Source organism: Mesoplodon mirus (genome assembly GCF_964341445.2).
Source record: "Mesoplodon mirus genome assembly, chromosome: 3".
NCBI classification, from domain to species: Eukaryota; Metazoa; Chordata; class Mammalia; order Artiodactyla; family Ziphiidae; genus Mesoplodon; species Mesoplodon mirus.
Genome location: NC_138978.1, coordinates 168,046,598 through 168,074,557, shown reverse-complemented (window position 1 = coordinate 168,074,557; position 27,960 = coordinate 168,046,598). Strand labels below are relative to the sequence as shown.

The window sequence follows — 27,960 nt, the reverse complement described above, 5'->3', positions numbered from 1 at the left end:
ATTACACAAGTGAAGCCTAGTTTGCATTTTAAAAGTATACAAAAGTTGTTATGGCATGCAAATGTAACACTCATGACATTAAATATATCATTATTCATTTTAATCATGGAGAAATAAAGAAAAAAAGGCCAGTCAATATTAATAATTAAAAACCCAAATCTTGACGAAGTGAGAGAGTGGCATGGACTTAATATATACTACCAAATGTAAAATAGATGGCTAGTGGGAAGCAGCCACATAGCACAGGGAGATCAGCGCAGTGCTTTGTGACCATCTAGAGGGGTGGGATAGGGAGGGTGGGAGGGAGACGCAAGAGGGAAGAGATATGGGGATATATATATATGTGTATAGCTGATTCACTGTTATAAAGCAGAAACTAACACACAATTGTAAAGCAATTATACTCCAATAAAGATGTTAAAAAAAAAACAAAACCCAAATCTTGAGGTCCTAACAGGTCTGGTATATTTCCTAGTGGTTAAGCTCACCTTCCTAATGAAAACAAGCCATAATGGCAAGACAGTAATAGCAACTTCCAATTTTATTGTATCCCCAACAGCATACCACACAAAACTGGATAGAAGGCTGACAATTTAGAGTTGTCAAATGATAGAGAGCCCTTCTGAAACCACTAGTGTGCTTATACTTACTTTTGCAACTCATTCAAAAGATGTTTCCAATAAATAGTACATAAACTTTAAACTCACTACTTTCTTTGATGTGGTTTATAATATTATTTAGCACCCCTGGGTTTGGCTTACAATAAATAAATGAATTTCATTAACATTCACTTATAGCTCACCATTTTTATGGTAACAAAAGCGTCTTTAATGAACACGTGCTCAGTATGGATAATTTCATCTGATTTACCTCTAGCACTGCTGAGTGGTTTCAGGTACAATGCTAATTCTTCTACACACTTCTTGGCTTCCTCATAATGCTTTGTATCTTCAACCCCACTACACAAAGTAATGGGCTGCTGTTCAGGAACCTAGAGGTAAAAAAGAAAAAAAGGTGTGTTTGAGTGCTCACTGATTAGTTATAATCAAATGTTTTACTGAGTATGTTTTATGCACTCCTAACACTGGTAACATCACAACTCCCATTAAATTTACTGAATCTTTCAAAAGATCTTTTATATACATACACACAAAATTATTGCATTAAAACATTTTTGTTTTGTTTCTGTAACAGCTTTATTGAGATATAACTTGCATATCATATAACTGACCCATTTAAGGTATATAATTCAATGACTTTAAGTATATTCTCAGTTATATAACCATCACAATTTTAGAACATTTTCATGGCCCCCCCAAAAAAACCCCATAGTCACCCCTGCCATATTTCCTCCCAAACCCCCTCCAGCCATAGGAAAAAACTAACCTATTTTCTGTCTCTACGGATTTGCCTATTTTGGACATTTCATATAAACAGAATTATATAGTAACTTCCAAAGTAGCTGTACCATTTTGCATTCCCACCAGCAATAAATGAGAGTCTCTCTTGCTTCACATCCTCGCCAGTACTTCGTGCTGTCAATGTTTTGAATTTTAGCTATTCTAATTTATGTGTAGTGGTAGCTCACTGTTGCTGTTGTTTTCACAATTTTTAAAGATTATATTCTATTTATAGTTACTATAAAATGTTGGCTATATTCCCCTTGTTGTACAATATATCCTTGTAGCTTATTTATTTTACACATAGTTTTTACCTCTGATTGTTGTTTTAATTTGCAATTCTTTAATGACAAACAATGCTGAGCAAGCTTTTATTGGCTCATTTGCCACCTGCATATCTTCTTTGGTGAAATGTCCAGATCTTTGCCCATTTAAAAACCAGGTTCTTTTTATAATTGAGTTGTAAGGGTTCTTAGATACAACTTTCTTACAGATATATGATTTACAATTATTTTGTTCCATTCTGTGGGTTGTTCTCTCACTCTCTTGACAGTGTCTTTTGAAGCACTAAGTTTTTTGTTTTGTTTTGGCTGTACCACGTGGCTTGTGGGATCTTAGTTCCCCAACCAGAAATTGAACCCAGGCCCTCAGCAATGAAAGCGCGGAGTCCTAACCAATGGACTGCCAGGGAATTCCCTGAAGCACTAAGTTTTAAATTTTGATTTAGTTTGATTTATCTTTTGTTCCTTGTGCTTCTGGTGTCATAGGTAAAAAAAATACTGCCTAGGGACTTCCCTGGTGGTGCAGTGGTTAAGACTCCATCTCCCAATGTAGGGGTCCCGGGTTCGACCCCTGGCCAGGGAACTACATCCTACATGCATGCCACAACTAAGGAGCCCACGTGCCACAACTAAGGAGCCTGTGTGCCGCAACAAGGAAGCCCTCGAGCTGCAACTAAGGAGCCCTCGAGCTGCAACTAAAGGAACCCGCTTGCCGCAACTAAGACCTGGCACAACCAAATAAATAAATAAAATAAACAAAAAAAACACTGCCTACTCCAAGGTCACAAAGATTTATGCAAATATTTTGTTTTAAGAGTTCCGCAGTTTTAGCCCTTACTTTTAGTCTTTGATCTATTTTGATTTAATTTTTGTATATGGTGTGAGGTAATGGTCCAAATTCATCCTTTTGCATTTGGATATCCAGTTTGCTCAGCATCATTAGTTGGAAAGACTGTCCTTTCCCCATTGAATGGTTTCAGCAATCTTGTAAAAAGTCATTTGACCATATATATGGGTTTATTTCTGAACTCTCTATTCTATTCCATTGATCTAAATGCCAATCTTTATGCCAGCACCACACTGTCTTGATCACTAGAGTTTTGCAGTTTCAAAATCAGGAAGTGTGATTCCTTCAAATTTGTTCTTCTTCTAAGATTGTTTTGGCTATTTAGGGTCCCTTGTGAGTCCATATAAATTTTAGGATGGGTTTTTCTATTTCTTCAAAAAACATCATTGGGATTTTGAAAAAGCTTGCATTGAATCTGTTGATTGCTTTGGGTAGTACTGTCATCTTAGTAATATTAAGTCTGTGAACAGGTGATGTCTTTCCATTTATTTATGTCTTCTTTAATTTCTTTAAGCAATGTTTTATTTTCAATGTACAAGTCTTTCACCTCCTTCGCTAAATTTATTCCTAAGTATTTTATTCTTTTTGATGCTACTGTAAGTGAAATTATTTTGTTAATTTCCTTTTGGATTGTTCATTGTTAGTGTACAGAAATGAAACCGATTTTTGCATGTTAACTTTGTATCCTGCAACTTTGCTTAATTCATTTATTACTTCTAACAGTTTTTTAATGGAAATCTGTGGGGTTAAAATAATGGCTATTATGGATTAAAATGTCCTATCCTCAATTTCATAAACATTAGTTGTTACAGTTAAGACATGACAAGGTCTTACTCATTTTGTAGAAAAAGAATTAGCTCATCCTTAGACAACTTTATGAAAAAAAGTAAGTCTTGGTTATTTGTTATTAAAATATTATATTACTAAAATTGTTATCCCCAATAAGTCTATTTTTAAAACATTTCCAAAATGTCATAATGGAATTTTCAAAACAAAAAGAGAAATGATTATGAAATGAAAAATTAAGTAAGGAAGAGAAGAAAAACAATCAAGTGCAATTTCCCTCTGACAAATATTATTTTGTAGTGTTGGCGACATCATCAAGATAGATTTGTAAATAAAGTAAGTTTTCCTTTTTTTTTGGCTGCACCATGTGGCATGCAGGATCCTAGTTCCTCAACCAGGGACTGAACTACTCCCCCCGCAGTAGAAGCACGGAGTCCCAACCACGGGACCGCCAGGGAAGTCCCAGCAAGTTTTCCTTTTGAATAAGCTGTTCTAAAACTGCTCTCTTTATCTCCTACATACATAATACCAACCTTCCCTACTTTTTATCAACTTATAGGAAGACTGATCTAGCAAATATTAGTGGTACTAATATTAATATAAATATTAATGTCCAAAGTTCCCATATATTTATTTGGAAAATGATTTATGGTAAACATATGATACTTTAGACTCACACTATGCAAATTAACAGTGAGAGGTTGTTTAAGTGAATCATACCTAACTCTGAAAAGCCTGCTTCCTTCCCTTGGCTTTGTGAAACCTTCTGAAGATACTATTGATCTCTACCTTGAGAATACTGACACAAAACTTTCAGAGTATTACCTTCACAATTACTAGAGTAACTTTTATATTTAGGTACCTAGGGGTATTTGCTCCTACTCTAGACAAATGGTTCCCAAAGGCTGTGTTCTATAGTTTTCGTCACTTTCTCGATCTTTCATTTCAGTTAGTGTCTACTAAGTAAAATAGTCTGAAGCAGCTTCACTTTTCCTACTAAGTAAAATGCAATTATTTTGTGAATAATATTTTCTTCAATATTAAGAAGTTCTTGTGACTTACCTCTTAGGTTTCTCTAATGATCTGATAGCTAAGGCTGTTGAGAAAGTCTGCCCACCAGACTGAATGAATGTTACTGTACAGTGACTGAGAAACACTGCATCACCATAACAAATCCCCTCACATACTGAAATAAAGGATCTGCTCAGTACTGAACAAAATGTTATCTATTTAAATAGAAGACAGGAGGAGCTTCAAGATGGCGGAAGAGTAAGACGTGGAGATCACCTTCCTCCCCACAAATACATCAGAAATACATCTACATGTGGAACAACTCCTACAGAACACCTACTGAACAATGGCAGAAGAACTCAGACCTCTCAAAAGGCAATAAACTCCCCACGTACCTGGGTAGGGCAAAAGAAAAAAGAAAAAACAGAGACAAAAGAATAGGGACGGGACCTGCACCAGTGGGAGGGAGCCGTGAAGGAAGAAAGGTGTCCACACACTAGAAGCCCCTTCGTGGGCAGAGACTGCGGGAGGCAGAGGGGGGAGCTTTGGAGCCGCTGAGGAGAGCGCAGCAACAGGGATGCAGAGGGCAAAGCGGAGAGATCCCAGCACAGAGAATCAGTGCCAACCAGCACTCACCAGCACTCACCAGCCCAAGAGGCTTGTCTGCTCACCCGCCGGGATGGGCAGGGGCTGGGGGCTGAGGCTCCGGCTTTGGAGGGCGGATCCCAGGGAGAGGACTGGGGTTGGCTGTGTGAACAAAGCCTGAAGGGGGCTAGGGCACCACAGCTAGCCGAGAGTGTGTCTGGGAAAAGGTCTGGAGCTGCTGAAGAGGCAAGAGACGTCTTCTTGAGTATTTGTTTCCTGGTGCGCCAGGAGAGGGGATTAAGAGTGCTGCCTAAAGGAGCTCCAGAGATGGGCGCAAGCCACGGCTATCAGCGTGGACCCCAGAGATGGGAATGAGACACTAAGGCTGCTACTGCAGCCACCAAGAAGCCTGTGTGCAAGCACAGGTCAATATCCACACCTCCCCTCCCTGGAGCCTGTGCAGCCGGCCACTGCCAGGGACAACTTCCCCCGGAGAATACATGGTGCGCCTCAGGCTAGTGCAACATCACGCCAGCCTCTGTCACCGAAGGCTCACCCAGCATTCCGTAATCCTGCCCCTGCAGTGAGCCAGAGCCCCCTAATCAGCTGCTACTTTAACCCCGTCCTGTCTGGGCGGGGATCAGATGCCCTCAGGCGACCTACACGCAGAGGCGGGGCCACATCCAAAGCTGAATCCCAGGAGCTGTGAGAACAAAGAAGAGAAAGGGAAATCTCTCCCAGCATTCTCAGGAGCAGTGGATTAAATCTCCACAATCAACTTGATGTACCCTGCATCTGTGGAATACCTGAATGAACAACAAATCATACCAACGTGAGGCGGTGGACTTTGGGAGCAACGATATATATATTTTTTTCCCTTTTTCTCTTTTTGTGAATGTGTATGTGTATGCTTCTGTGTGTGATTCTGTCTGTATAACTTTGCTTTTACCATTTGTCCTAGGGTTCCGTCTCTCCATTTTTTTTTTTTTTAAGTATAGCTTTTAGTGATTGTTATCATTGGTGGATTTGTTTTTGGTTTGGTTGCTCTCTTTCTTTTTTTTATTACTTAAAAATTTTTTTTATTTTTAATAATTATTTTCTATTTTCTATTTTAATAACTTTATTTTCCTCCCTCCCTCCCTTCCTTTCTTTCTCCCTTTTATTCTGAGTCATGTGGATGACAGGGTCTTGGTGCTCCGGCCGGGCATCAGGCCTGTACCTCTGAGGTGGGAGAGCTGAGTTCAGGACATTGGTCCACCAGAGACCTCCCAGCTCCACGTAATATCAAATGGCGAAAATCTCCCAGAGATCTCCAACTCAATGCCAAGACTCAGCTCCACTCAATGACCAGCAAGCTACAGTGCTGAACACCCTATGTCAAACAACTAGCAAGACAGGAATACAACCCCACCTATCAGCAAAGAGGCTGCCTAAAATCATAATAAGGTCATAGACACCCCAAAACACACCACCAGATGCAGACCTGACCACCAGAAAGACAAGATCCAGCCTCATCCACAAGAACACAGGCGCTAGTCCCCTCCACCAGGAAGCCTACACACCCCACTGAACGAATCATAGCCACTGGGGGCAGACACCGAAAACAACAGGAACTACGAACCTGGGGCCTGTGAAAAGGACACCCCAAACACAGTAAGTGAAGCAATAGGAGAAGACAGAGAAACACACAGCAGATGAAGGAGCAAGGTAAAAACCGACCAGACCAAACAAATAAGAGGAAATAGGCAGTCTACCTGAAAAAGAATTCAGAGTAATGATAGTAAAGGTGATCCAAAATCTTGGAAATAGAATGGAGAAAATACAAGACACGTTTAACAAGAACCTAGAAGAACTAAGGAGCAAATAAACAATGATGAACAACACAATAAATGAAATTAAAAATTCTCTAGAAGGAATCAATAGAATAACTGAGGCAGAAGAATAGATAACTGACCTGGAAGAGAAAATAGTAGAAATAACTACTGCAGAGCAGAATAAAGAAAAAAGAATGAAAATGATTGAGGACAGTCTCAGAGACCTCTGCGACAACATTAAAGGCACCAAAATTCGAATTCTAGGGGTCCCAGAAGAAGAGAAAAAGAAAAGGACTGAGAAAATATTTGAAGAGATTACAGTTGAAAACTTCCCTAATATGTGAAAGGAAATAGTTAATCAAGTCCAGGAGGCACAGAGAGTCCCATACAGGATAAATCCAAGGAGAAACAGACCAAGACACACATTAATCAAACTACCAAAAATTAAATACAAAGAAAAAATATTAAAAGCAGGAAGGGAAAAACAACAAATAACATACAATGGAATCCCGATAAAGTTAGCTAATATTTCAGCAGAAACTCTGAAAGCCAGAGGGAGTGGCAGGACATATTTAAAGTGATGAAAGGGAAAAACCTACAACCAAGATTACTCTACCCAGCAAGGTCCTTGTTCAGATTCGACAGAGAAAGTAAAACCTTTACAGACAAGCAAAAGCTAAGCGAGTTCAGCACCACCAAACCAGCTTTCCAACAAATGCTAAAGGAACTTCTCCAGGCAAGAAACACAAGAAAAGGAAAAGACCCACAAAAACAAACCCAAAACAATTAAGAAAATGGTAATGGGAACACACATATTGATAATTACCTTCAATGTAAATGGATTAAATGCTCCAACCAAAAGACATAGACTGGCTGAATGGATACAAAAACAAGACCCATATATATGCTGTCTACAAGAGACCCACTTCAGACCTAGGGACACATACAGACTGAAAGTGAGGGGATGGAAAAAGATATTCCATGCAAATGGAAATCAAAAGAAAGCTGGGGCTTCCCTGGTGGTGCAGTGGTTGAGAGTCCGCCTGCAGATGCAGGGGACACGGGTTCGTGCCGCAGAGCGGCTGGGCCCGTGAGCCATGGCCGCTGAGCCTGCGCATCCGGAGCCTGTGCTCCGCAATGGGAGACGCCACAACAGTGAGAGGCCTGTGTACTGCAAAGAAAAAAAAAAAAAACAACCCAACCCAATCCAAAAATGGGCAGAAGACCTAAATAGACACTTCTCCAAAGAAGATATACAGATTGCCAACAAACACATGAAAGAATGCTCAACATCATTAATCATTAGAGAAATGCAAATCAAAACTTCCATGAGATATCATCTCACACCAGTCAGAATGGCCATGATCAAAAAATCTACAAACAGTAAATGCTGGAGAGGGTATGGAGAAAAGAGAACCCTCTTGCACTGTTGGTGGGAATGTAAATTGATACAGTCACTATGGAGAACAGTATGGGAGGTCCTTAAAAAACTAAAAATAGAACTACCATACGACCTAGAAATTCCACTACTGGGCATATACCCTGAGAAAACCATAATTCAAAAAGATACATGTACCACAATGTTCACTGCAGCGTTATTTACAATAGCCAGGACGTGGAACCAACCTAAGTGTCCTTCGACAGACGAATGGATAAAGAAGATGTGGTACACATACACAATGGAATATTACTCAGCCATAAAAAGAAACAAAACTGAGTTATCTGTAGTGAGGTGGATGGACCTAGAGTTTGTCATACAGAGTGAAATAAGTCAGAAAGAGAAAAACGAATACTGTATGCACATATATATGGAATGTAAGAAATTAAAAAAAAATTGTCATGAAGAACCTAGGGGTAGGACAGGAATAAAGGCGCAGACCTACTAGAGAATGGACTTGAGGGGGAGGGGGAAGGGTAAGCTGGGACAAAGTGAGAGAGTGGCATGGACATATATACACTACCAAATGTAAAACCAATAGCTAGTGGGAAGCAGCTGCATAGCACAGGGAGATCAGCTCAGTGCTCTGTGACCACCTGGGGGGGGGGGTTGGATAGGGAGGGTGGGAGGGAGGGAAATGCAAGAGGGAAGAGATATGTTGATATATGTATATGTATAGCTGATTCACTTTGTTATAAAGCTGAAACTAACACACCGTTGTAAAGCAATTATACTCCAATAAAGATGTTAAAAAAAAATAGAATGCAATATTACCAGATCTTAACAAGTTTCCCTCGGGAGGAAAAAAGACACATACAGAAATTTAAAAGGATAACAAGTTACTCAACTTACCTGAGCACCCACTAGCTGCAGCAATGCTGAGTTTACTGGGAGGAGTTCAATGTCTGTATTGATAGTGGTCTGGTCAAATGGGCAAGCCTTGCGGTGGAGTTTGTTCAGGCACATCTTGCAGACAGTATGGCCACAACCCAAACTGATGGGCTTTCGAATTGTTTCGTCGAAAGTCTGAGTGCAAATTGGGCAGGAGAGGAAATCCGTCCACTGTGGAGCTTGTACAGGCATTGTTTCTGGAGTTACAATTCACTCACACACACAAACAAAATCTAAAGCAAAGATTCCACTGGAATCAAAATCTTTGAAAAAAGTTTATCTTTTTTTTTTAAATATCTTCTGTAAATACAGTCAGCACATAGTGTGAAATATTACCTGAAAAACAAAGAAAAAAAAAATGAGCGTCTTCCTTTTCAATTAAACTGTATATTCTCACCCTACTACCTGTAGGATTTTATACCACATTTATATCAACATAGTCCACCTCTTTGCATTTTTACAAAGTGAGAGCCATAATAAAACATCTAGTCTTTTCCCTTCATTTTGGAGATGGGGAGTAGACCCCCAAAAGAGGAAATAACTTGCTGAAGGTGACAAGTTAGTAATAAAGTTAGATCCAAGATATAAGTCTCTCAAGTTTATCTAAGTCTATGATTGTTTTATATTTTAAAATTAGTCTTTTTAAGATAGCTAATGATATTCTGATCTGAACACGTTAATATGTTCAGCTGTGAAATTTTATCAAGCTTTACACTTACGGCGTAGGCATTTCAGTGTATGTTACACCCTAATAAAGAGTCTTAAAAAAATTGGCCTAAAATAAAATCTACCTTAAAATACTTTATCATCAAATTTAGTGTGGGTAATGAGATAAAAAGAAACCGTGGGGTTCTTTTTAAGGTTTATTTATTTATTTGCGGTATGCAGGCCTCTCATTGTTGTGGCCTCTCCCGTGGCAGAGCACAGGCTATGGACACGCAGGCTCAGCGGCCATGGCTCACGGGGCCCGGCCGCTCCGCAGCATGTGGGATCTTCCCGGACCTGGGGCACGAACCCGCATCCCCTGCATCGGCAGGCGGACTCTCAACCACTGCGCCACCAGGGAAGCCCTAAGGTTTATTTTTAAGAGTTTTATTTACTGGTAAAGATCTTTTAAGCCTCTGTTACGGCTTATACTTGTTGCCACAGTATGTTGTGTTAGAACATAGTGAAAAGTATTTACTTCAAAAGATTTTTTAAGAATGATAGGTCGATACAGTTAACCAGAACACATATACAGTCAAACTTCACTGTCTACCCTCTCCTTTTGGTAGGGGATAAAAACCAAATCACAAAACTTATCACCTGCATCTAATAGAAATTTGCTTTACATACAAAATCTAATCTGAAGTTTCTAGCACACATCTTAAACAATACCTGCAGTTCTTACTCTAACTGTAGTTTCTAAAAGTGAGAACTGGTGCACAGAACAATAAAGTAACGTAGTGTTACAAGTTCTTAACGATTTGATTATGCTCAACAGAGACTGCTTACAAAGATGGAAACAAAAATGTCATTTAAGCTGTAATTATTAGAAAAGTAAATTATCTACACATTTTACTCTTCGAGCATTACATTTAATTAATGTTTTATTGAAGTAACTCAACCTTAAATGCAAGCCCATTATTGAGAGAACAATTTCTATTAGGTATGCTAAAAATTTTATCCATTCATTCAACACATATTTACTAAGCACTACTGCCACTGTGTGCCAGACTCTGAATTGTCAGGGAAACAGTGAAACAGCATACTCATAGTATCTGCCTTCTGAGTAACCTCAGCTTTGTCTGGGTTTCTGCAAAGTGTGCTATCAGATAAATGGACGGTGGAAAAAAAATTTAAGAACCTAAACAGTTACCAAGTTAATTTCACGTTTAGGATCTAAAATTAAATTTATCTGAGTATATGTCCAAATTGCCCTTGCAATAATAAGAAAGTGATAAAGAAATCGCCCACATTTTGATTTCTATAATGTTTTAATTATAAATAATTTAAATAAAATGCATCTGCAAACAGAATGAGTAGCTACACGTATGTTATACTAAATTATTACTTAATAAAATGAGACTATCATCCAGAGTGCTAAAAAAGAAAATACAGTATCTAATCACTCAACTGTACAGTCAAGTGCTACAATTACAATTGTACATGGGGGTGCAGAATGCTCCAAACTAAAGGAAAAAAAGTGTTTGAAAGATATAATATTCAGAACGAGGACTGGATATTAGTCAGAAATGTTTGCTGAAGTTGATTAAGTTGATAAAGTATCATCCATACGAACTTTTCTATAGATTAGCATGGCAGTTTAAAATAATGCCTACAAAGAATCTGATCTTAAGTTAATCTTTATTTGAGTTAATGGTTCTTTCCTTTTTACCAGTATGGCCTTGTAGAGCACTTAACATTTGTTAATTAATCATAAAACAAAGTTAAAACACAGCACTTTATTTCCTTAAACACTATAAAACTACAGAAACCCCAAAAAGCACAAAATATAAACGTTTTATTGCACAATCATTAAAATTTTTACTATTTATACAGCTAACTGCTTTACACAGAACAAAATTATAAAAGGTAGGTAACTACTGTTATCCTGTTTTACAGATACAGTCGACCCCTGAACAACATGGGTTTTAATAGCAAGGGTCCACTTATACATGGATTTTTTTTTCAATAGTAAATACTACAGTACTACATGATCTGCAGTCGGCTGAATCCTTGGATGCGGAACCGCAGATGAGGAGGAACCGCATATACGGAGAACCGATTATAAATTATACACAGATTTTCAACTGAGTGGAGGGTCAGCACCCCTAACCACCGTGTTCAACTGTCAACTCCATGAGAAATGGAGGTTTAGTGAGGCTGAATAAGCTAAAAACAAATAGAGATGCAATATTAACCCAGACAGTCTGGCTCAAAACCCTAACTCTTAACCATATCACCACCCACAGATTAAAGGTTAAAAAAGGAAGAATTACTTGCAGGTTCATTCAAAAACCAATGACACAAAAATGAAATTTAAAAAACTTTAAAATTTTTTTGAAAGTTAAAAAGGAAAAGGCCAATGACACAAAGCTGCTAATAGCTATTTTTAAAAAATATTTATTTATTTATTTATTTGGCTGTGTTGGATCTTAGTTGCAGCATGCAGGATCTTCATTGTGGCATGCAGGATCTTTCGGAGTGGTACACGGGCTACAGAGTGTGCAAGCTCAGTAGTTGTGGCACGTGGGCTCCTAAGATGTGGTATGTGGGTTTAACTGCCCTGCAGCATGTGGGATCTTAGTTCCCGAACCAGGGATTGAACCTGCATCTCCTGCATTGGAAGGTGGTTTCTTAACCACCTATTAGGAAGTCCCCTAATAGCTATTTATTGACTTCACAGTAATTTCATTCTTCTGGCAGACAACATTGTTGACAAATCTAATGATTAGGTCATTGTTCTCATCTTACTTGTCTTCTCAACAAGATATGAAACATGACTATTCCCTCCTTCTTGAAAGTGTCAATGAACCACACTCCCCTCATCCTTGCCAACTCACTGGCTTATTGTTTTTGATCTCTTAAACTCCTAAATGCTGAAGTGAGTTATTAGGGTTCTATCTTGAGTTTCCTTTTCTCATCATTCTCCAGTTAAAAATCTTGAAATGGCTTCCTATTACATTGAGAATAAAATCTGGATATTATATTCTGGTTTACAAAGCCCTAAATGATAAGACCTGTAATTCTCTCTCCAACTTCAGTTTCTAACACTTGTTTCCATCACTCCACTATCCTTCAGCTACTCAAGTGAAGCTTGTTCCTATCTTAGGATATTAGTACTAGCTAGTCTCTCTAATCTTTTAATTGAAGGCCACTCTTTATCATTTAGATGTCACCAAAAATGTCAACTCCTCAGAACTCCCTGACCACTTAAAACGCTAAAATAATCTCTGAAGTCAGTCTCTATCCATCACTGTACTTAAATTCTCTACAAAGTAGTTCTACCATCTATAAGTTATACTTTCTTACATTTTTATTTGTTTACTCAATGTCTATCTTATATTAGAATGTAGACTTCATGAGGACAGAGACCTAATCTGCCTTGTTCACTATTAAAGCTATAGCTTGTTTCTCACTACAATTTAGGCACAGTAAAAATTTTGCATTTCATTTCAAAGAGTTCAGCGACCTGTGAAAATCTATTCATAGATCTCTTGGGTATTTAAAGACTCCAGGTTAAGAAAGTCTAACCTACATTAGTGTTTCATGAATCTTAGAATTGCAGCAAGTATTTGGAGATTTACTACATATCCAGCAGAGTAGAATACAGAAAACAGGCAGAAAATATGGTCAACATCAGTTTTACAGACTTAAAATACCTCACTGCTCTCCCACGTGATTTCAGATCAGTGCTGTTATAACAAATTTTCCAAATTATTCTGTCATAACAAGAACTATTTAAAATAGAATCCTAAGAGAAATCATTGATAAAAGATACCCTAGAGAACATCTAGTTCTATCTAGCCTAATTTTTCAAGATGAGGTAAGTAACACTTATTTATATCTCTATCAGTAACAAGTGTTATTAAGCTTTTTCAAACACCTCTTTTCATTTAATCTTTAAAACCCAAAGAAGCTGGAATCATTTTCCTTCTTCTCACAGAGAAATAAAATAACATTCAGAGAATTTGTCCACGGTCATACAGGTAGTAAGTGGCAAAGTCAAAACACATCAACTTCAGGCCAGTACTTGACAATCAAGTCTATGCACTTTCCACTATACCAACTTGACATGGAGGATACCAAAGACAAGTAAAAGAGTTTCACTCAAAGTCATACAGCTTAATAATGGCAGAGCCAGGATCAGAAACCAACTTTCCTGAATCCTACTTTTAGTATCCCCTGCTCTCCCAGTGGATTACGTTGCACATAAAGCCATCACTGAATATCTGAAAGATTTAAAAAATATCCTTGCATATTAAAACTACAGTTAACAATATCTGGCACAGATTAAGGTATCCATCAACCTTGGAAATGCCACATAAAGCTGTTTATATACAACATGCTCATTCTTCTAGGAATAAGATCCATGACTTATCAGATTCTTAAAGATGGGTTTTGTTTGGAGAGGGAGGGAAAGGGAAGATAAGAATCACTGATCCAGGCATATTGAAATAAAATAACTGTTGAAAACTTAAGAATATAGAAAAAATAAAAGCAATAATTTATAAGAACATATATTTTCTCTGTATTTACACCACAATCTCATCAGACTCTTAAAAAAAAGTTAAGTAATATATGATCACGTGGGTCAAAAAGAATTTTAATAATTACAGTGAAATATCTCCCTCCCAGGGCTGTCTCCCACCTCTCTAGTCCTCATTCCCACCCAACCTCCACAGATAAGCCATTATACTTTCCTTTTAGTTTCTTTATCCAAATTGGTTGATTTACAAATATATATGAAGTGGAAAAAAATATTTTAATGCTACTATTTACAACTCTTCTCTTTCTTCATTAAACCAGTTTTTCTGAGAAATTATACCCAGAAACCTTTTTTCCATTCCCAGTAAAAATTAAACATTAGCTACTTGCAAAAAAATTTTTATTGGTCTTTATTACATGCCCAGTATTGGAGATAAAAAATAGTGAGCAAATCATTCCAAGTCTGCATGGGGCTAACATTATTTCCTTCATTAGCTACACAAACAATAATGATACAACTAAATAACATGACTGCAAGTTATGGTAAATGATATGCAGGTAAGGGACAGGGAGATATAAGCACATATAACTGAGATAATCTAACCAAACGGGGGTGAGGTTGTGTGTAGGGCATTGCTTCCCTGCAGAAGTGATATTTATGTTAAGATTTGAAGACTAAGGCTGAATAAAACTTATGGAAAGAATAATACGTAATATGTGTATGTAGATTTTAGGTAAAGGAAAAGCATAACCACAGGTTCTGAGACTAGACAGAATATAATACAATTGGGGAGCTTGAAAAAAACAAAAGCAACAGGGAAGCCAGAAACAAAACAAAACAAAAAATAAACAGAGAGCAAAAGAGAAAGACATGAGATGAGACTAAAGAATTAGAAGGAACCAAAAACTACAAGATCTTTTAACTCATAGTATGGTATTTGGTAATAATGTGAAGAGTAATGTGAAGGCACTGAAGAGGCAGGAGATGACCCACTTCACTGTTTCTAACACAGGGTATGCCTATACTATGAAAACATATGGAATAATTAAAAAGAGAATTAGTTAAGCATGTAGAAACGTTAAGTAAAAGCAAAACTTTCCGACCAATAAATACGATGTTATTTGTGTTGGGGAAAAAAATCCTACGTATTAGTCTTGGTATTAATGAATATAAATGGATAGAAGAAAAAGGTCTGGAAAGATACCTAACAAACTTAACAGCAGTTACACAGTTGGGCAACTTAGAAAATGTACATAATCACGAATTACTTATATAAGTGCAAAAAATTTGAAAGAATGAAAACAAGAGAAGGTAAGGGCACATTTAGAACACAATTTAGGCTCTAAGATAAATTACTATAAGGCTATTCAAAACATTTCTTCCTTATAAAATTGACCTTTTACAAATTTGGATAGCCAAATCATCAAAACTTATTTCTTTTTAAAATTCACTAAAAACCCTTTTAATAACTTTTCTAGAATTTGTTTCAAAGAACTAGTATAATTTATTACTTTTATGTATCATTTCCATCTGTATTAACCTAGTAAAATGAAGTATAGAGTTCTAACCTCTTAAATTTTCCAGTAAAATAGTTCTTAGAGATATATAACAAACTTCATAGAGTTAACATTCAGAATCAGCACCCATATCGTCACTAAAAATATAAGCATTCGTTTGACCATAAAGATAGGTTTGAGAGACTAAGGGGAAAATAGTATTTTAAAAGTTTGATTGCCTAGGAAAGTTGATGGTTAAGAACAGTAGGTCGCTCTTTGATGCTTCTATTTCAATCATCAAAGTCATAAGCCAAAGATTTTTTAAAGACTACAAAGTGTCATCAATTGTAGTTATTAGGTCTAAGAAGAATTTCCACTTCCTCATTCTTTAAACATCTTTCTCCAAAGTCATCTTTCCAAACATTCTCCAAGCTTCTCAAAGACAGTTGTTCAACCACAAAACATATCTAAACCACACAGGACATATGGCTTTGTGGATGTAATAAACAAACATTCTTTCAGTCAAGAGTAAACATATGAGATAAAATTACTAAATACCAACATTCAGATTCTTTAAACTTCTTCAGAGCAAGGTTTTGTCAGAAAAAAAAAATTCTATTAATTAATGCACATGTGCTCAAAGTCTGCAGATAAATAGTTATGTGTTAGGGGTCAGCCCAAATCTAGCTCATTAGGAATAATTCTACTGGAACCTTCCTAATCAGAAACAGACCATGAATGATGAATCCTCTTTATCTCTTAAAAAATCCAGGAGTGACTCTGCTGCTCAGTGTTGAGAGCAATGGTTAACTTGCCCATCAGTTTACCATAAGGCCTACTCTCCTATGTAAATGGCAACAATTAGTGATCTTACTGTTGATAATTCAGAATAGATAATTCAGAATACACACAAATTAAATAGCAATCAGTCCAACCTTGAAGAAAGCCCAAATTTAAAAAATGTAACTTTCCCAATAAAATACACATTTTTACACCACTAGGTGGGTGCGTAGACAGCATTTAAAAGGTTGTTTTATTTGCCTTCTTCATGTCATTGATAGGAGCTACAATACAGTATCTGACATTTGACATTTAACTAAGTCATCCCAACTTCTAAGTTCTGATTAAAACTCAAAAAGAAAAATCTATACTTTTACGTTAATAAAATTAATCATCAATATCATCATTGGACTTTTTTCAGAGCTTATTTCTTTTTTACAAAGAAATAAGATCTTATCAGAGTAAGAAAATTATTTCGACGAACAGTAAACAGTAAGACCAGTGACTCATTCCACCAGCTAAGTGACTAGTTTGCAGACATCAAACTCTAAGTCTTGTAGCTGCCTTGTAGTTACTCAATTCAAATCCATGCCTCTGCAAAATAACAAACAACTACATGTCGTGAGCCTTAAGGTTTAAGCGTGATTAAACCAATTCCCAAAGAGCTACTACAGACAAAATTATGATGACACGATGCATAACAGAGCTTGGGTTTCTGAAAGTAAATCATGTGTCAGGCCTTATGCTAGGTGTTTTCAGGTGCTTCTCTCATTTAAATGTCTACCACAAATCTAAACCACAATACAAATCACCACCCGTAACCAGTATTTGTTAAGCACCAACTAGGTGTCAGCACTTTTAGTGCTCTATATACTGTATCTAATTAAGTAAATGTTCACCGCAATACTGTAATATAATTATTATCTCCATTTTAAAGATAAAGAATCCAAAATACAGAGAATTACCCAAAGACATAAAGCTAGTAAGTGGCAGGACTATGATTCAAACTCAGTCCAGCCTGACTCACAAGCTGGTACTTTTAAATTCTGTAATTTGTGCCACTTACAGGTGAAAGTTAATACTCATTAAGGCAAGGGAGCTTTTAGGGGTGATGGAAATGTTCTAAAATTGAATTGTGTGGATGGTTGCACAATTCTGCAAATTTTCTAAAACTCATTGAATGGTGCACTTAAAATAAGTAAATTTTACAATATGTAAATTATACTTTAATAAAACTGTTAAATAGTCATTAAAGGCTTTTAATAAACTCTTAGTTTTCAAATTTTTAATGTAATAATTTAAAAATATAAAGGCACCTTTCAGATTGTTCTATGAGCACAGCAATAACCCTACTAAATAGCTAAATTATACTGCTTTGAAGATTTCATTTAAACGTTACAAACTGACATTTTAAAAATTGTTAAAAAGTTATTACCATCTCCTCTATTAAGGTTCATTTTATGTGTCTCTGATTTAGAGGAAGAAATACGAAAATTGAAATTCATAAAATATCTACTCTGGCCTAGTCACTCCTCTGAGGCATTTTTATACCAATTTTATACCCATTTGGAGCTTCAGCAGCATTAAATAACTTGCCCAAAGCTAATAAATCTTTGAGCTGAGACTAAAACTCAGTTCTTATGTGAATTTAAAGTGTAAGTTGCCCTGAGTAAGATATTACATCAAACAAACAAAACCTTATTGTCTCTAAGAAGAAAATCTTGGATCTCCTTTGACGTCATCCTACCCCATGAGATGAGTTTAACTATTATTTTTGGCCTTAACTTAATTTGCCATTTCTCTGGGACATTTCCATAGCAACCAACAAGCAGGGAAATATCAGAGAAGAGAAAAATTTTAACTATCTTGAAAAATAAAGCTAAAAGCAGAAAATAAAAACAAAAAGAATAAAAATAAATGAAGGCTTATTATAACACTACTCAGTGTTATAATTCTCTGCAGAGTATTAATTAATTTACAGATGAAACAGTGTGTGATTTTTGGAGGTTCAAGGTTTTTCCAGCAATAATACCCTGTGAAAACTCAATTTTGATTGTAAAAATACTTCTTCCCAAAATAAACGGATTGAATTGTAACCCTATATTGTACACATCATCCTAGATATAAATAACTTAATACGCTAATGTCAGTACAAATATTGACAAATACTTGGGACAGGTATAAAGAGAAGGGCTTCTGATTTAGAGGAGGAAACACCTGGAAAATAGAACTTGATAAAGAAGGGTTGAGAAAGCTACAAAGGGCTAATTTAGGTGGCTTACCTTCCTAGGGTTCAGAGGGACAAAAAGAAACACGTCTACCTCCAACCTAACACCAAATTTAGAAGAAGAAACAGTAAGGAAGAATAAAACCATTCACAGAGAAAATGCCTGATCTGAAGTTGAAACACTGCAAGTGAAGGACAGTTTCTAACTTTGTGTACATAGTTTGAAGCTCCAGGTTTCTCTTCTACATAGCAAAGTTCTACACTGTGTGTAAAACGTACTCCACTGAATAGGACATCAGAGTTATTAAAGAGGTAGTAGAATGAAAAGGCCAGACTCAAAAGCATCATCTTCAAAGGAACTGTGAGGCAGTAAGCAGGGAAAGTGACCCGTTATAGCAAAACATCAAAAGGTTATTTTTTCAGTTTTTGCATTAATATTCTGCTGAATATTACATACACTGTAGGTAAATATGTCCTCACCATTTAGTGGCAGTCCAAACATCAAGGACATAATGAGAACTAATAACCAAAATCAGACATATTTTGGAATACACTAAGCATTTTAGTTGATCTGTTATCATGTCAACTGCTTTCAAATTAAATGCAAGTGTCTGAAAATTGTTTTCTTTAGGTGAAAATTGATCTCTTCTTAATAATAACACTTGCTAAAAAACAATAACAAAACCAACACCAATAACAATGCATAGGAACTGTTTTGAGCCCTTTCTATGTATTAATTCATTTTACTCTAAAAATTAAATATCCTAAAAAAAAGAAAAATAAGAAAATAAGCTTAAAAAAAAAAAAGAAAACTAATGCCCGCTTAATTAAGGCTCTTTTCTAAACCATAAAGATAACTCAGTCCCAAAACAAAAGATACATGAATAAAATCTGAAGGCTAGGCCAAATATTTTAACAAGACTTTAAATAGTTTCTCAGGTCACGTTTTGAAATCCATCCTCCTGCTAGAATAACGGCTCCTTTTTAAAGAGGAAGTTTGCTCCACCTATCCCCAGAAGTTATTTTGAAACACAGTGACAAGTCTGATTGGCAAGTCCTCAGTAATCTTGAATGTAGGGGAAAATGGTCACAATGAAAAGAAAATTTAACTTGTCTCATAAATTTGTATTTTAGATTGTTAAATACTAATCTATAAAGCTCCTGAGAAATCCAGTGAAACTGAGACATTTTAAGACAGAGGTCCTGGGCCGCACAGCAGGAGGTGAGCGGCAAGCAAGCCAGCGAAGCTTCATCTGTATTTACAGCCGCTCCCCATTGCTTGCATTACCACCTGAGCTCCACCTCGTCAGATCAGCGGCAACATTAGATTCGCATAGGAGCACAAACCCTACCGTGAACTGCGCATGCGAGGGATCTAGATTGCACCCTCCTTATGAGAATCTAATGCCTTATGATCTGAGGTGGAGTTGAGATGGTGATGCTAGCGCCGGGGAGCGACTGCAAATACAGATTATCATTAGCAGAGAGGTCTGACTGTACAGAGACCATAATAAATCAATTGCTTTCAGATTCATATCAAAAACCCTATCAGGGACTTCCCTGGTGGCGCAGTGGTTAAGAATCTGCCTGCCAATGCAGGGGACATGGGTTTGAGCCCTGGTCCAGGAAGATCCCACATCCCACGGAACAAGTAAGCCAGTGTGCCACAACTACTGATCCTGCACTCTAGAGCCTGTGAGCCACAACTACTAAGCCCAAGTGCCACAACTATTGAAGCCCAGGCACTCTAGGGCCTGTGCTCCACAACAAGAGAAGCCACCACAATGAGAAGCCCGCACACCACAATGAAGAGTGGCCCCCGCTTGCTGCAACTAGAGAAAGCCCACATGCAACATCGAAGACCCAACGCAGCCAAAAAATAAAAATAAATAAATTAAAAAAAAAAAAAAAACTATCAGTGAGTGGCAAGTGAAAACAAGCTCGGGGCTCCCACTGATTCTGCATTATGGTGAGTTGTAAAATTATTTCATTATATATTACAATATAATGATAATAGAAATAAAGTGCACAGTAAATGTAATGTGCTTGAACCATCCCAAACCCACCCCCCCCACCCAGTTTGTGGAAAAACTGTCTTCCACGAAACTGGTCCCTGGTGCCAAAAAGGTTGGGGACTGCTGTTTTAAGGGACAGCACTAATATTCTGTTTCTTCAATGTATCCCAATTTACTAGTTCTTTCCTCACCAGCATGCTTAAATCTTTCTGCAGAGGAGCTATAAAAAACCCAAAACTAAAAACAAAACCAAAAACACACCACATTTCTATCTCCACCCTGTCATATTTAATCAAAAAAAAAAAAAAAAAAAGTCACTCAAGCCCTGTCCCTGTTCCTGTCTTCTTCTAGTCTCTATTCTCTTCTCCCACACCTTTCAGTTCGCAAACTGTCACTTTATTCCAACCACGATTTTGAAACTATTCTTAACAAGTATATCAACAACCTTCTTATGAAATACAACAGTCACATCTCAGTCCTTATCTCCTTTCTTTCTATACAGCATTTAATAATGCTGACCAGTTACTCCTGCAAATGCTGTCCCTCTGGGGCTTCTATAACGGCACTTCTATAACGGCACTGTCCAGGTATTCCACTAATTAACAGGCCACTCCTTACATGTCCCTGTTGAAGGCTTCTCCTTCTCTGCCCATCCTTGGAATATATGTGGCTCTTCAGAATTCCTTCCTCAATTCTCTTCTCTACAAAATTTCCCTCAGTGACTTCAACTATTTTCAGCTTTCGACTACCAACTAGATGCTGATGACTTCCAAAAGTTCAAGCCTCTCTTCTGAGTGCCAGGGTCACATAACCAGATGGCTACTAGTCATCCATGTCCAACTGGGGTCTCAAACCATCTCAACCTTACAAAACCTTTTGTTCCCTATGTTAATGATTGAGTGACAGAATCATTCTGTTGATTCTAAATCATTCCTGTTGACAGAAGCATAGGGACTCATCCTTCACTATTCACTTTTCCTCAAACCTGCTCCTCTCCTCAACTAATCAGTCATCATGTCCCATTCATTTTATTTCTTTAATGTTTCTTGAAACCTTCCCATCCATTCCTAAATCCTTACGTTAGGCTGCCTACATCTCTTACCTGGATTACTGTGACAATTTCTTATGTGGTATCCATGTTAAAGGTATCCTCAACAGAGAAAGCCACTACTTGCTAGACTGTAAGCTCCTTAAAATCAGAGAATGTCTTGGGTTTTCTTCCTCTCTTGCTATTTTCTCTATGGTTTTAATACAGAAGAAGCCAGACAATATACATTAGCAAACCTATCAAGCTGGAATATTTATGTTTTTGCCAATAGAAAGTCAACTGGGCTAACAGAAAGCTGCTAGGGAAGGAACCTAGGGCCTTTCCAAAAGTAACATGCACGGATAAACAAGAATATATAACACAAGGATAACACTATAAACCAACTAGACTTAAAAGACATCCACAGAACGCTCAGTACAACAACAGCAGAATTCTTTTCAAGTGCTTACAGAACATTCTCCAAGATAGACCATATGCTAGACCATAAAACAAGTCTCAATAAATTTAAAAGGATTGAAATCATAAACATTATAGTCTCTGCATACAATGAAATGAAATTACAAACAGAAAAAAACTTTAACTCACAAATACAGGGAAATTAAACAACATACTGCTAAATAACCAGTAAGTCAAAGAAGAAATCAAAAGGGAAATCAGAAAATCTTTTGAAATGAATGAAAAAATGAAGACACACCATACCAAAACTCATGGGATGCAACTAAAGCAAGGTTTAGATGGATATTTATAGCTTTAACTGTCTATATTAAAAAAGAAGAAAGTCTCAAATCAGTAATCTTACTTTCCACCTTAAGCACTGGGGAAAAAAGGTATCTAACATCAGCAACATGATGACAAATTCTCTGTGGCCAAAATATAAACTCTGAATTTAATATTATTAGCAAGTGATGCCAATTTTAGATGATTTCTTCCCTAAACACTACAAAACAGAAACTTATAAACAAAAGACATTAAAAGCTTAAAAACCCAAGTATTCTTATATCCCAAACAGTTTAATATTAATTAGTTTATGAGGTGTAAATGCAATTTTTAAAAATCTTGACAGTTCCTTTTTACAATGAACACACACATTTCCACTTTGGAAGAGGGAGGTGGGGAGATAACTCAAGGCTTATGTACCCAAATATAAAACCTAGGTTTTTGTTTTATATTTTAAGCAGACAACTTCTAATATGAGCAAATGAGTCTTAATATACCAAAGCTGGCAAACAGAGGAAAAAACTCTCAATTTTCGTTATCTTTCAGAGGGCCTCTGGGACATCACTTATTAGTAGCAAGCTATGCTGGCATTCCTATCTTTGAAGGAGATGATCACAGGTTCAGGTAATAAGTGAGCAATACAAGCAAATGGAGATTTAAACGAATGGCAAGTTCTAAAATAACAATAGAATTTACTATGGGTCAAAACATTCTAAAAACTTAAAGTGCATTATCTTTTTTTTTTGCATTATCTTTTAATACTCATAATAACCTTGCAAAATATTATCACACCCTTGAGAAAATCAGGGCCCAGAAAAGTTAAGCAATGTTCTTAAGGTCTCACAGCCAGTAAGGGGTAGAGTTGAGATTCCAACCCAGGTTTGTCTAACTTTACTATTATAAGACTTTCTCTTTAGGTTTCTTAATCATTTGTTGTGGTAGTCTGCAAAGATGGCCACAATTCCTCCCATCCCTGTAGCTATGCCCCTTTGTAATTTGACTTTGCTGCTCTTTCTATCAAGAGATAGAATCTTTTCCCCCACGCTTCGAATCTGGGTGGCCTTGACTTATTTTGAATACTGTAGTTGAATATAGCATTAGTGATGTTTGGAGAGCTCCACAGCATAGGCCTCAAGAAACCTTGCAACTTCCACTCTTGGAACATGGTGCCACTATGTGAGAAGGCTTGAGCTAGACCTGAGCTGAGACCAACAGAACAGAGAAAAATTGTCCCAGCTCAGACCCCTAGAACAATCAGCCCCAATTTTAGCTGCCAGATGACTGAAGCTGCATGAGTGACCTCCGTGGAGGCCAGCAGCAGAACCACCTGTGGCTAACTTAGTCCCACGCACTAACTCAGAATTGTAAGCAAATAAAATAGTTGTTGTTTTAAGCCACTAAGTTTTGGGGTGGTTTGTTACTCAATAATAGATATCTGATTGTTTATATAATCAAGACACAATTTTACATTTATAAATTTCATCATAGCCTTTTGAGAAAAGAGTAATACTGAATGTAATACTGACACTGGAATGTGAAAGGTTCCCTCAGTTGAATTACAAATTTTTCATAGAATGAATCTATCCTCTTTTTTTAAGGCCTAAAACTTACTAATATATTTAAGTACCTTCACAAACACAACATGCCTAAATTTAGCTCCTTATTCTTGCAGCATAAATTATAAGTAACTACAAGGAAGAGCATTCAAGTGTACCAAAACGGTAACATTTTCAAAGCACAGCATGGGTAACAAATCCTTTAGACTTAAAAATACGTACTACTGGGCTTCCCTGGTGGCACAGTGGTTGAGAGTCCTCCTGAGGATGCAGGGAACACAGGTTCGTGCCCCGGTCTGGGAGGATCCCACATGCCACTGAGCAGCTGGGCCCGTGAGCCATGGCCGCTGAGCCTGCGCATCCGGAGCCTGTGCTCCGCAACAGGAGAGGCCACAACAGTGAGAGGCCTGCGTACCACAAAAAACAAACAAACAAACGTACTACTTAGGCTCAATTTAAATCTATCTGAACTTCGTATTACATTCTAACCGAATATAAATTGTCATAACAATTTATATTGTTATGGAGGACTGGATAACAGTCCTCCATGTCAACATGCCAGGGCAGCACTATTAACTCTTAATATTGAAAGTGATTCAAGTACTCCCAAGTTGTTAGTCTTTACTGGTTACAATATAAAGACTTAACCTTCCTTACCAGCATCACCTTAGTCATCTTCAGCAAGTTATAATTGTTTACACCTACCTACAACTTCTTTATATACTCCTCAAATCTTTCCCCCTCTATCCCAAAACTGTGGGAAGGGGGAGTGGGATTTGAGTGCTAAGCACTTACAAATCATCTCATTTAATCCTCCAACAATCTTCTGAAATATCTCCTCTACTTTTTTTTTTTTTTCTTTTTGCGGTACGCGGGCCTCTCACTGTTGTGGCCTCTCCCGTTGCGGAGCACAGGCTCCGGATGCGCAGGCCCAGCGGCCATGGCTCACGGGCCCAGCCGCTCCGCGGCATATGGGATCCTCCCAGACCGGGGCACGAACCCGTATCCCCTGCATCGGCAGGCGGACTCTCAACCACCGCGCCACCAGGGAGGCCCCTCTCCTCTACTTTATCAATGAAGGAAGGAAAGAAAACTGAAAACAGTTACTTGGATAATTTAGTGATCTAGTCATAATTTGAACCTACACTTGTCCAACTCCAAATCCTGTACTTTTCCCACTGTCTTCCAACTTTCAGCAGCTGTAATTTTTTTTTTTTTTTTTTTTGCAGTACACGGGCCTCACTGTTGTGGCCTCTCCCGCTGCGGAGCACAGGCTCCAGATGTGCAGGCTCAGCAGCCATGGCTCACGGGCCCAGACACTCCGCGGCATGTGGGATCCTCCCGGACCAGGGCACGAACCCGTGTCCCCTGCATCGGCAGGCGGACTCTCAACCACTGCGCCACCAGGGAAGCCCAGCAGCTGTAATTTTTTAAAATAAATTTATTTATTTATTTTTGGCTGCATGGGTCTTCATTGCTGCCCACGGGCTTTCTCTAGTTGCGGTGCGCGGGCTTCTCATTGCGGTGGCTTCTCTTGTTGCGGAGCACAGGCCCTAGGGACGTAGGCTTCAGTAGTTGCAGCATGCGGGCTCAGTAGTTGTGGCACATGGGCTTAGTTGCTCTGCGGCATGTGGGATCTTCCCAGGCCTGGGCTTGAATCCGTGTCCCCTGCATTGGCAGGCGGATTCTTAACCACTGCGCCACCAGGAAAGTCCCAGCACCTGTAATTTTTTACACTTCTTAATAATTATGTTATTAGTCAACCATAAATAAATATGTCTAAATTAAACTAAATGGTGCCTGTTTTAGGTTTAATCTGAGCATGATTAGTTTTAAATTAAGTAGATTTAGTACAGGAATACTGGAACTATTTAAGCCTACTAGGTTTTTTTTTTTTTAAACCAGGTTACAGCAACTTCTATTATTTCTTTTGAAGAGAATCACAAAGAATACTTTATCAGAATATTTCACTGAGAAATAATCAGGGGACTAAAACACAAAATTAATCTTAATCTTATAAATATTTTAAGATACTTAATGTATTGAAATATAACATACACACCTAAAAAGTATACAGATCAAGAGTGTTCAGCTCAATGAACATAGTAAGCAAAGTGAGCATGCTTGTATACCCAAGATACAGAACATTACCAGCACCCCAGAAAGCCCCCTCACCATCCCTCCCAATCATTATCTCTTTTTTCTTCCTCAAAGGCCACTACTATCCTAACTTCTAATGCTATAGATTACTTTTACCTGTTTTAAAATTCTATGTAATGAATCATCAGTGTGTGTTTTGTATTTTGGCTTCTTTCACTCAACATATTTGTTAGATTGTTCTACATTTACATTACTAAGCTGTTACAAAACACTCCAGTTAAATCTACCACAGTTAGAAAGCTACCCTTCATGAACTCCATTTTGGAGTAGTGATGACATTTGGATTTGGAATGTAGCAGATTTCTGGTGCTGAACTGGAAGAAAAAAAACAAGTATCAATAACAAAAACTGGGAACAAAGAATTCCCTCTTTACTCAAGAAAACAAAGCAGCACATGTGTCACACTAATAGCCCCTACTGCTTTACTTTTACTTGTTTCTGTTTTTTTTTTCTGAGGGAGCTTGTGTCCTAGACTTCCTTGTGGCACTTGGTAGATACCATAGGGCTCTGACTGATTCTAGAACTGGACAGCAAAGAGAAAACATGCAGATTATTCAGAATAGGCAAGCTGCATATGCAGCATACTTCTTTTGCAATGGTTGGGTGATATGTAGTGTATACTATGACCTAGGGAATTTTTGTGTTAAAGATATAATCTAACATATTTAATAATAGTAAAATAACAATAATGTTAGTATTATTAAACTGTCCCCATAATCTACTGGCCAAGGCTTAAGGACATTTTTTTATCACTGTTTATTTTTATGGAATATGCCTGAAAGAATTCCAACTATTTCCAATGATTTTCAATTGCGCATACTTGAAAAATAATGCTTAAAAAGAAAAAAAAAGATTCATTTTCCATTTTAGAACTATTTCTAGACTGTCATCCCAGACAATATTTCATTTTGATTTTAAAAGAATGAACGAATTGCTACATGGAGTCCAAACACAGAAGCCTATAGTTATAATGTATGTCATTTACACATATCAAGTGGTTTGAAACAGTTATATAAATTGTAAGAAGATATTCTGCTGTTCCCAAGTAGCAGCTACTGCTAGAGAACCCACTGATTTGTTGTGACTATGTCAGAATTAAACATAAAACACTTCCTCCAACATATGTAATGAAGATCTTTTAGGGTATAAATTCGTCCTTAGGTTTATGTAGTGTATTACAGGGAAGAGAGGATAAAAGAATGGGACAAGCCTAACTGCTGTGGGTTTGCACAATAAACAAATAAATCTACTATTATTACACTCTATTCTTTGGTAAAATAGGGAGCCCTGCTTTCTTATCTTAAATTATGAACAATTTGTCCCTCTCTTCTCCTAACCCTGAACCTTTTTCCCATTTCCCTACACATATTACTATGTGAATTCCCTTAGGGAAGGCCTTACTTGATCACCTTATTTAAAATTGATCTCTCAACCCTAATCACACTACCACCACAATCTGTGCTTCCCATCTCTTTCCTGATTAATTTTTCTCCACAATACTTCTCACCATCCAATATGCTTTATTTTAGTTATTTTGTTACAGTGTGGACCCACCACTACTAAAATGTAAGCTCCATGAAGACAGGGATTTTCGACTGTTTCTATCTCTAATCTTTTTTGAGTATATTTTATATGCCAGGCACTATTCTAAATTTTGCATGCATTATCTCAGTCCTCACAATGACCCTATTATTAGATATTACATATCATTATATCT

The 27,960-nt window shown here is 37.4% G+C and overlaps 1 protein-coding gene across 4 annotated transcripts in view; it reads right to left on the bottom strand.

Moving 5' to 3' along the window:
* RC3H1 (ring finger and CCCH-type domains 1) overlaps positions 1-27,960 on the bottom strand; it is a 91,420-nt gene that overhangs the window by 51,947 nt on the left and 11,513 nt on the right. For all 4 annotated transcript variants that reach the window (XM_082612060.1, XM_082612061.1, XM_082612059.1 and 1 more), the window contains exons 2-3: positions 9,015-9,389; positions 871-991 (exon numbers count right to left, since the gene is read on the bottom strand). In XM_082612060.1, the coding sequence (XP_082468186.1) occupies positions 871-991; positions 9,015-9,245 (352 nt within the window). In that variant the 5' untranslated portion in view covers positions 9,246-9,389. The remainder of the gene's footprint in view (positions 1-870; positions 992-9,014; positions 9,390-27,960) is intronic.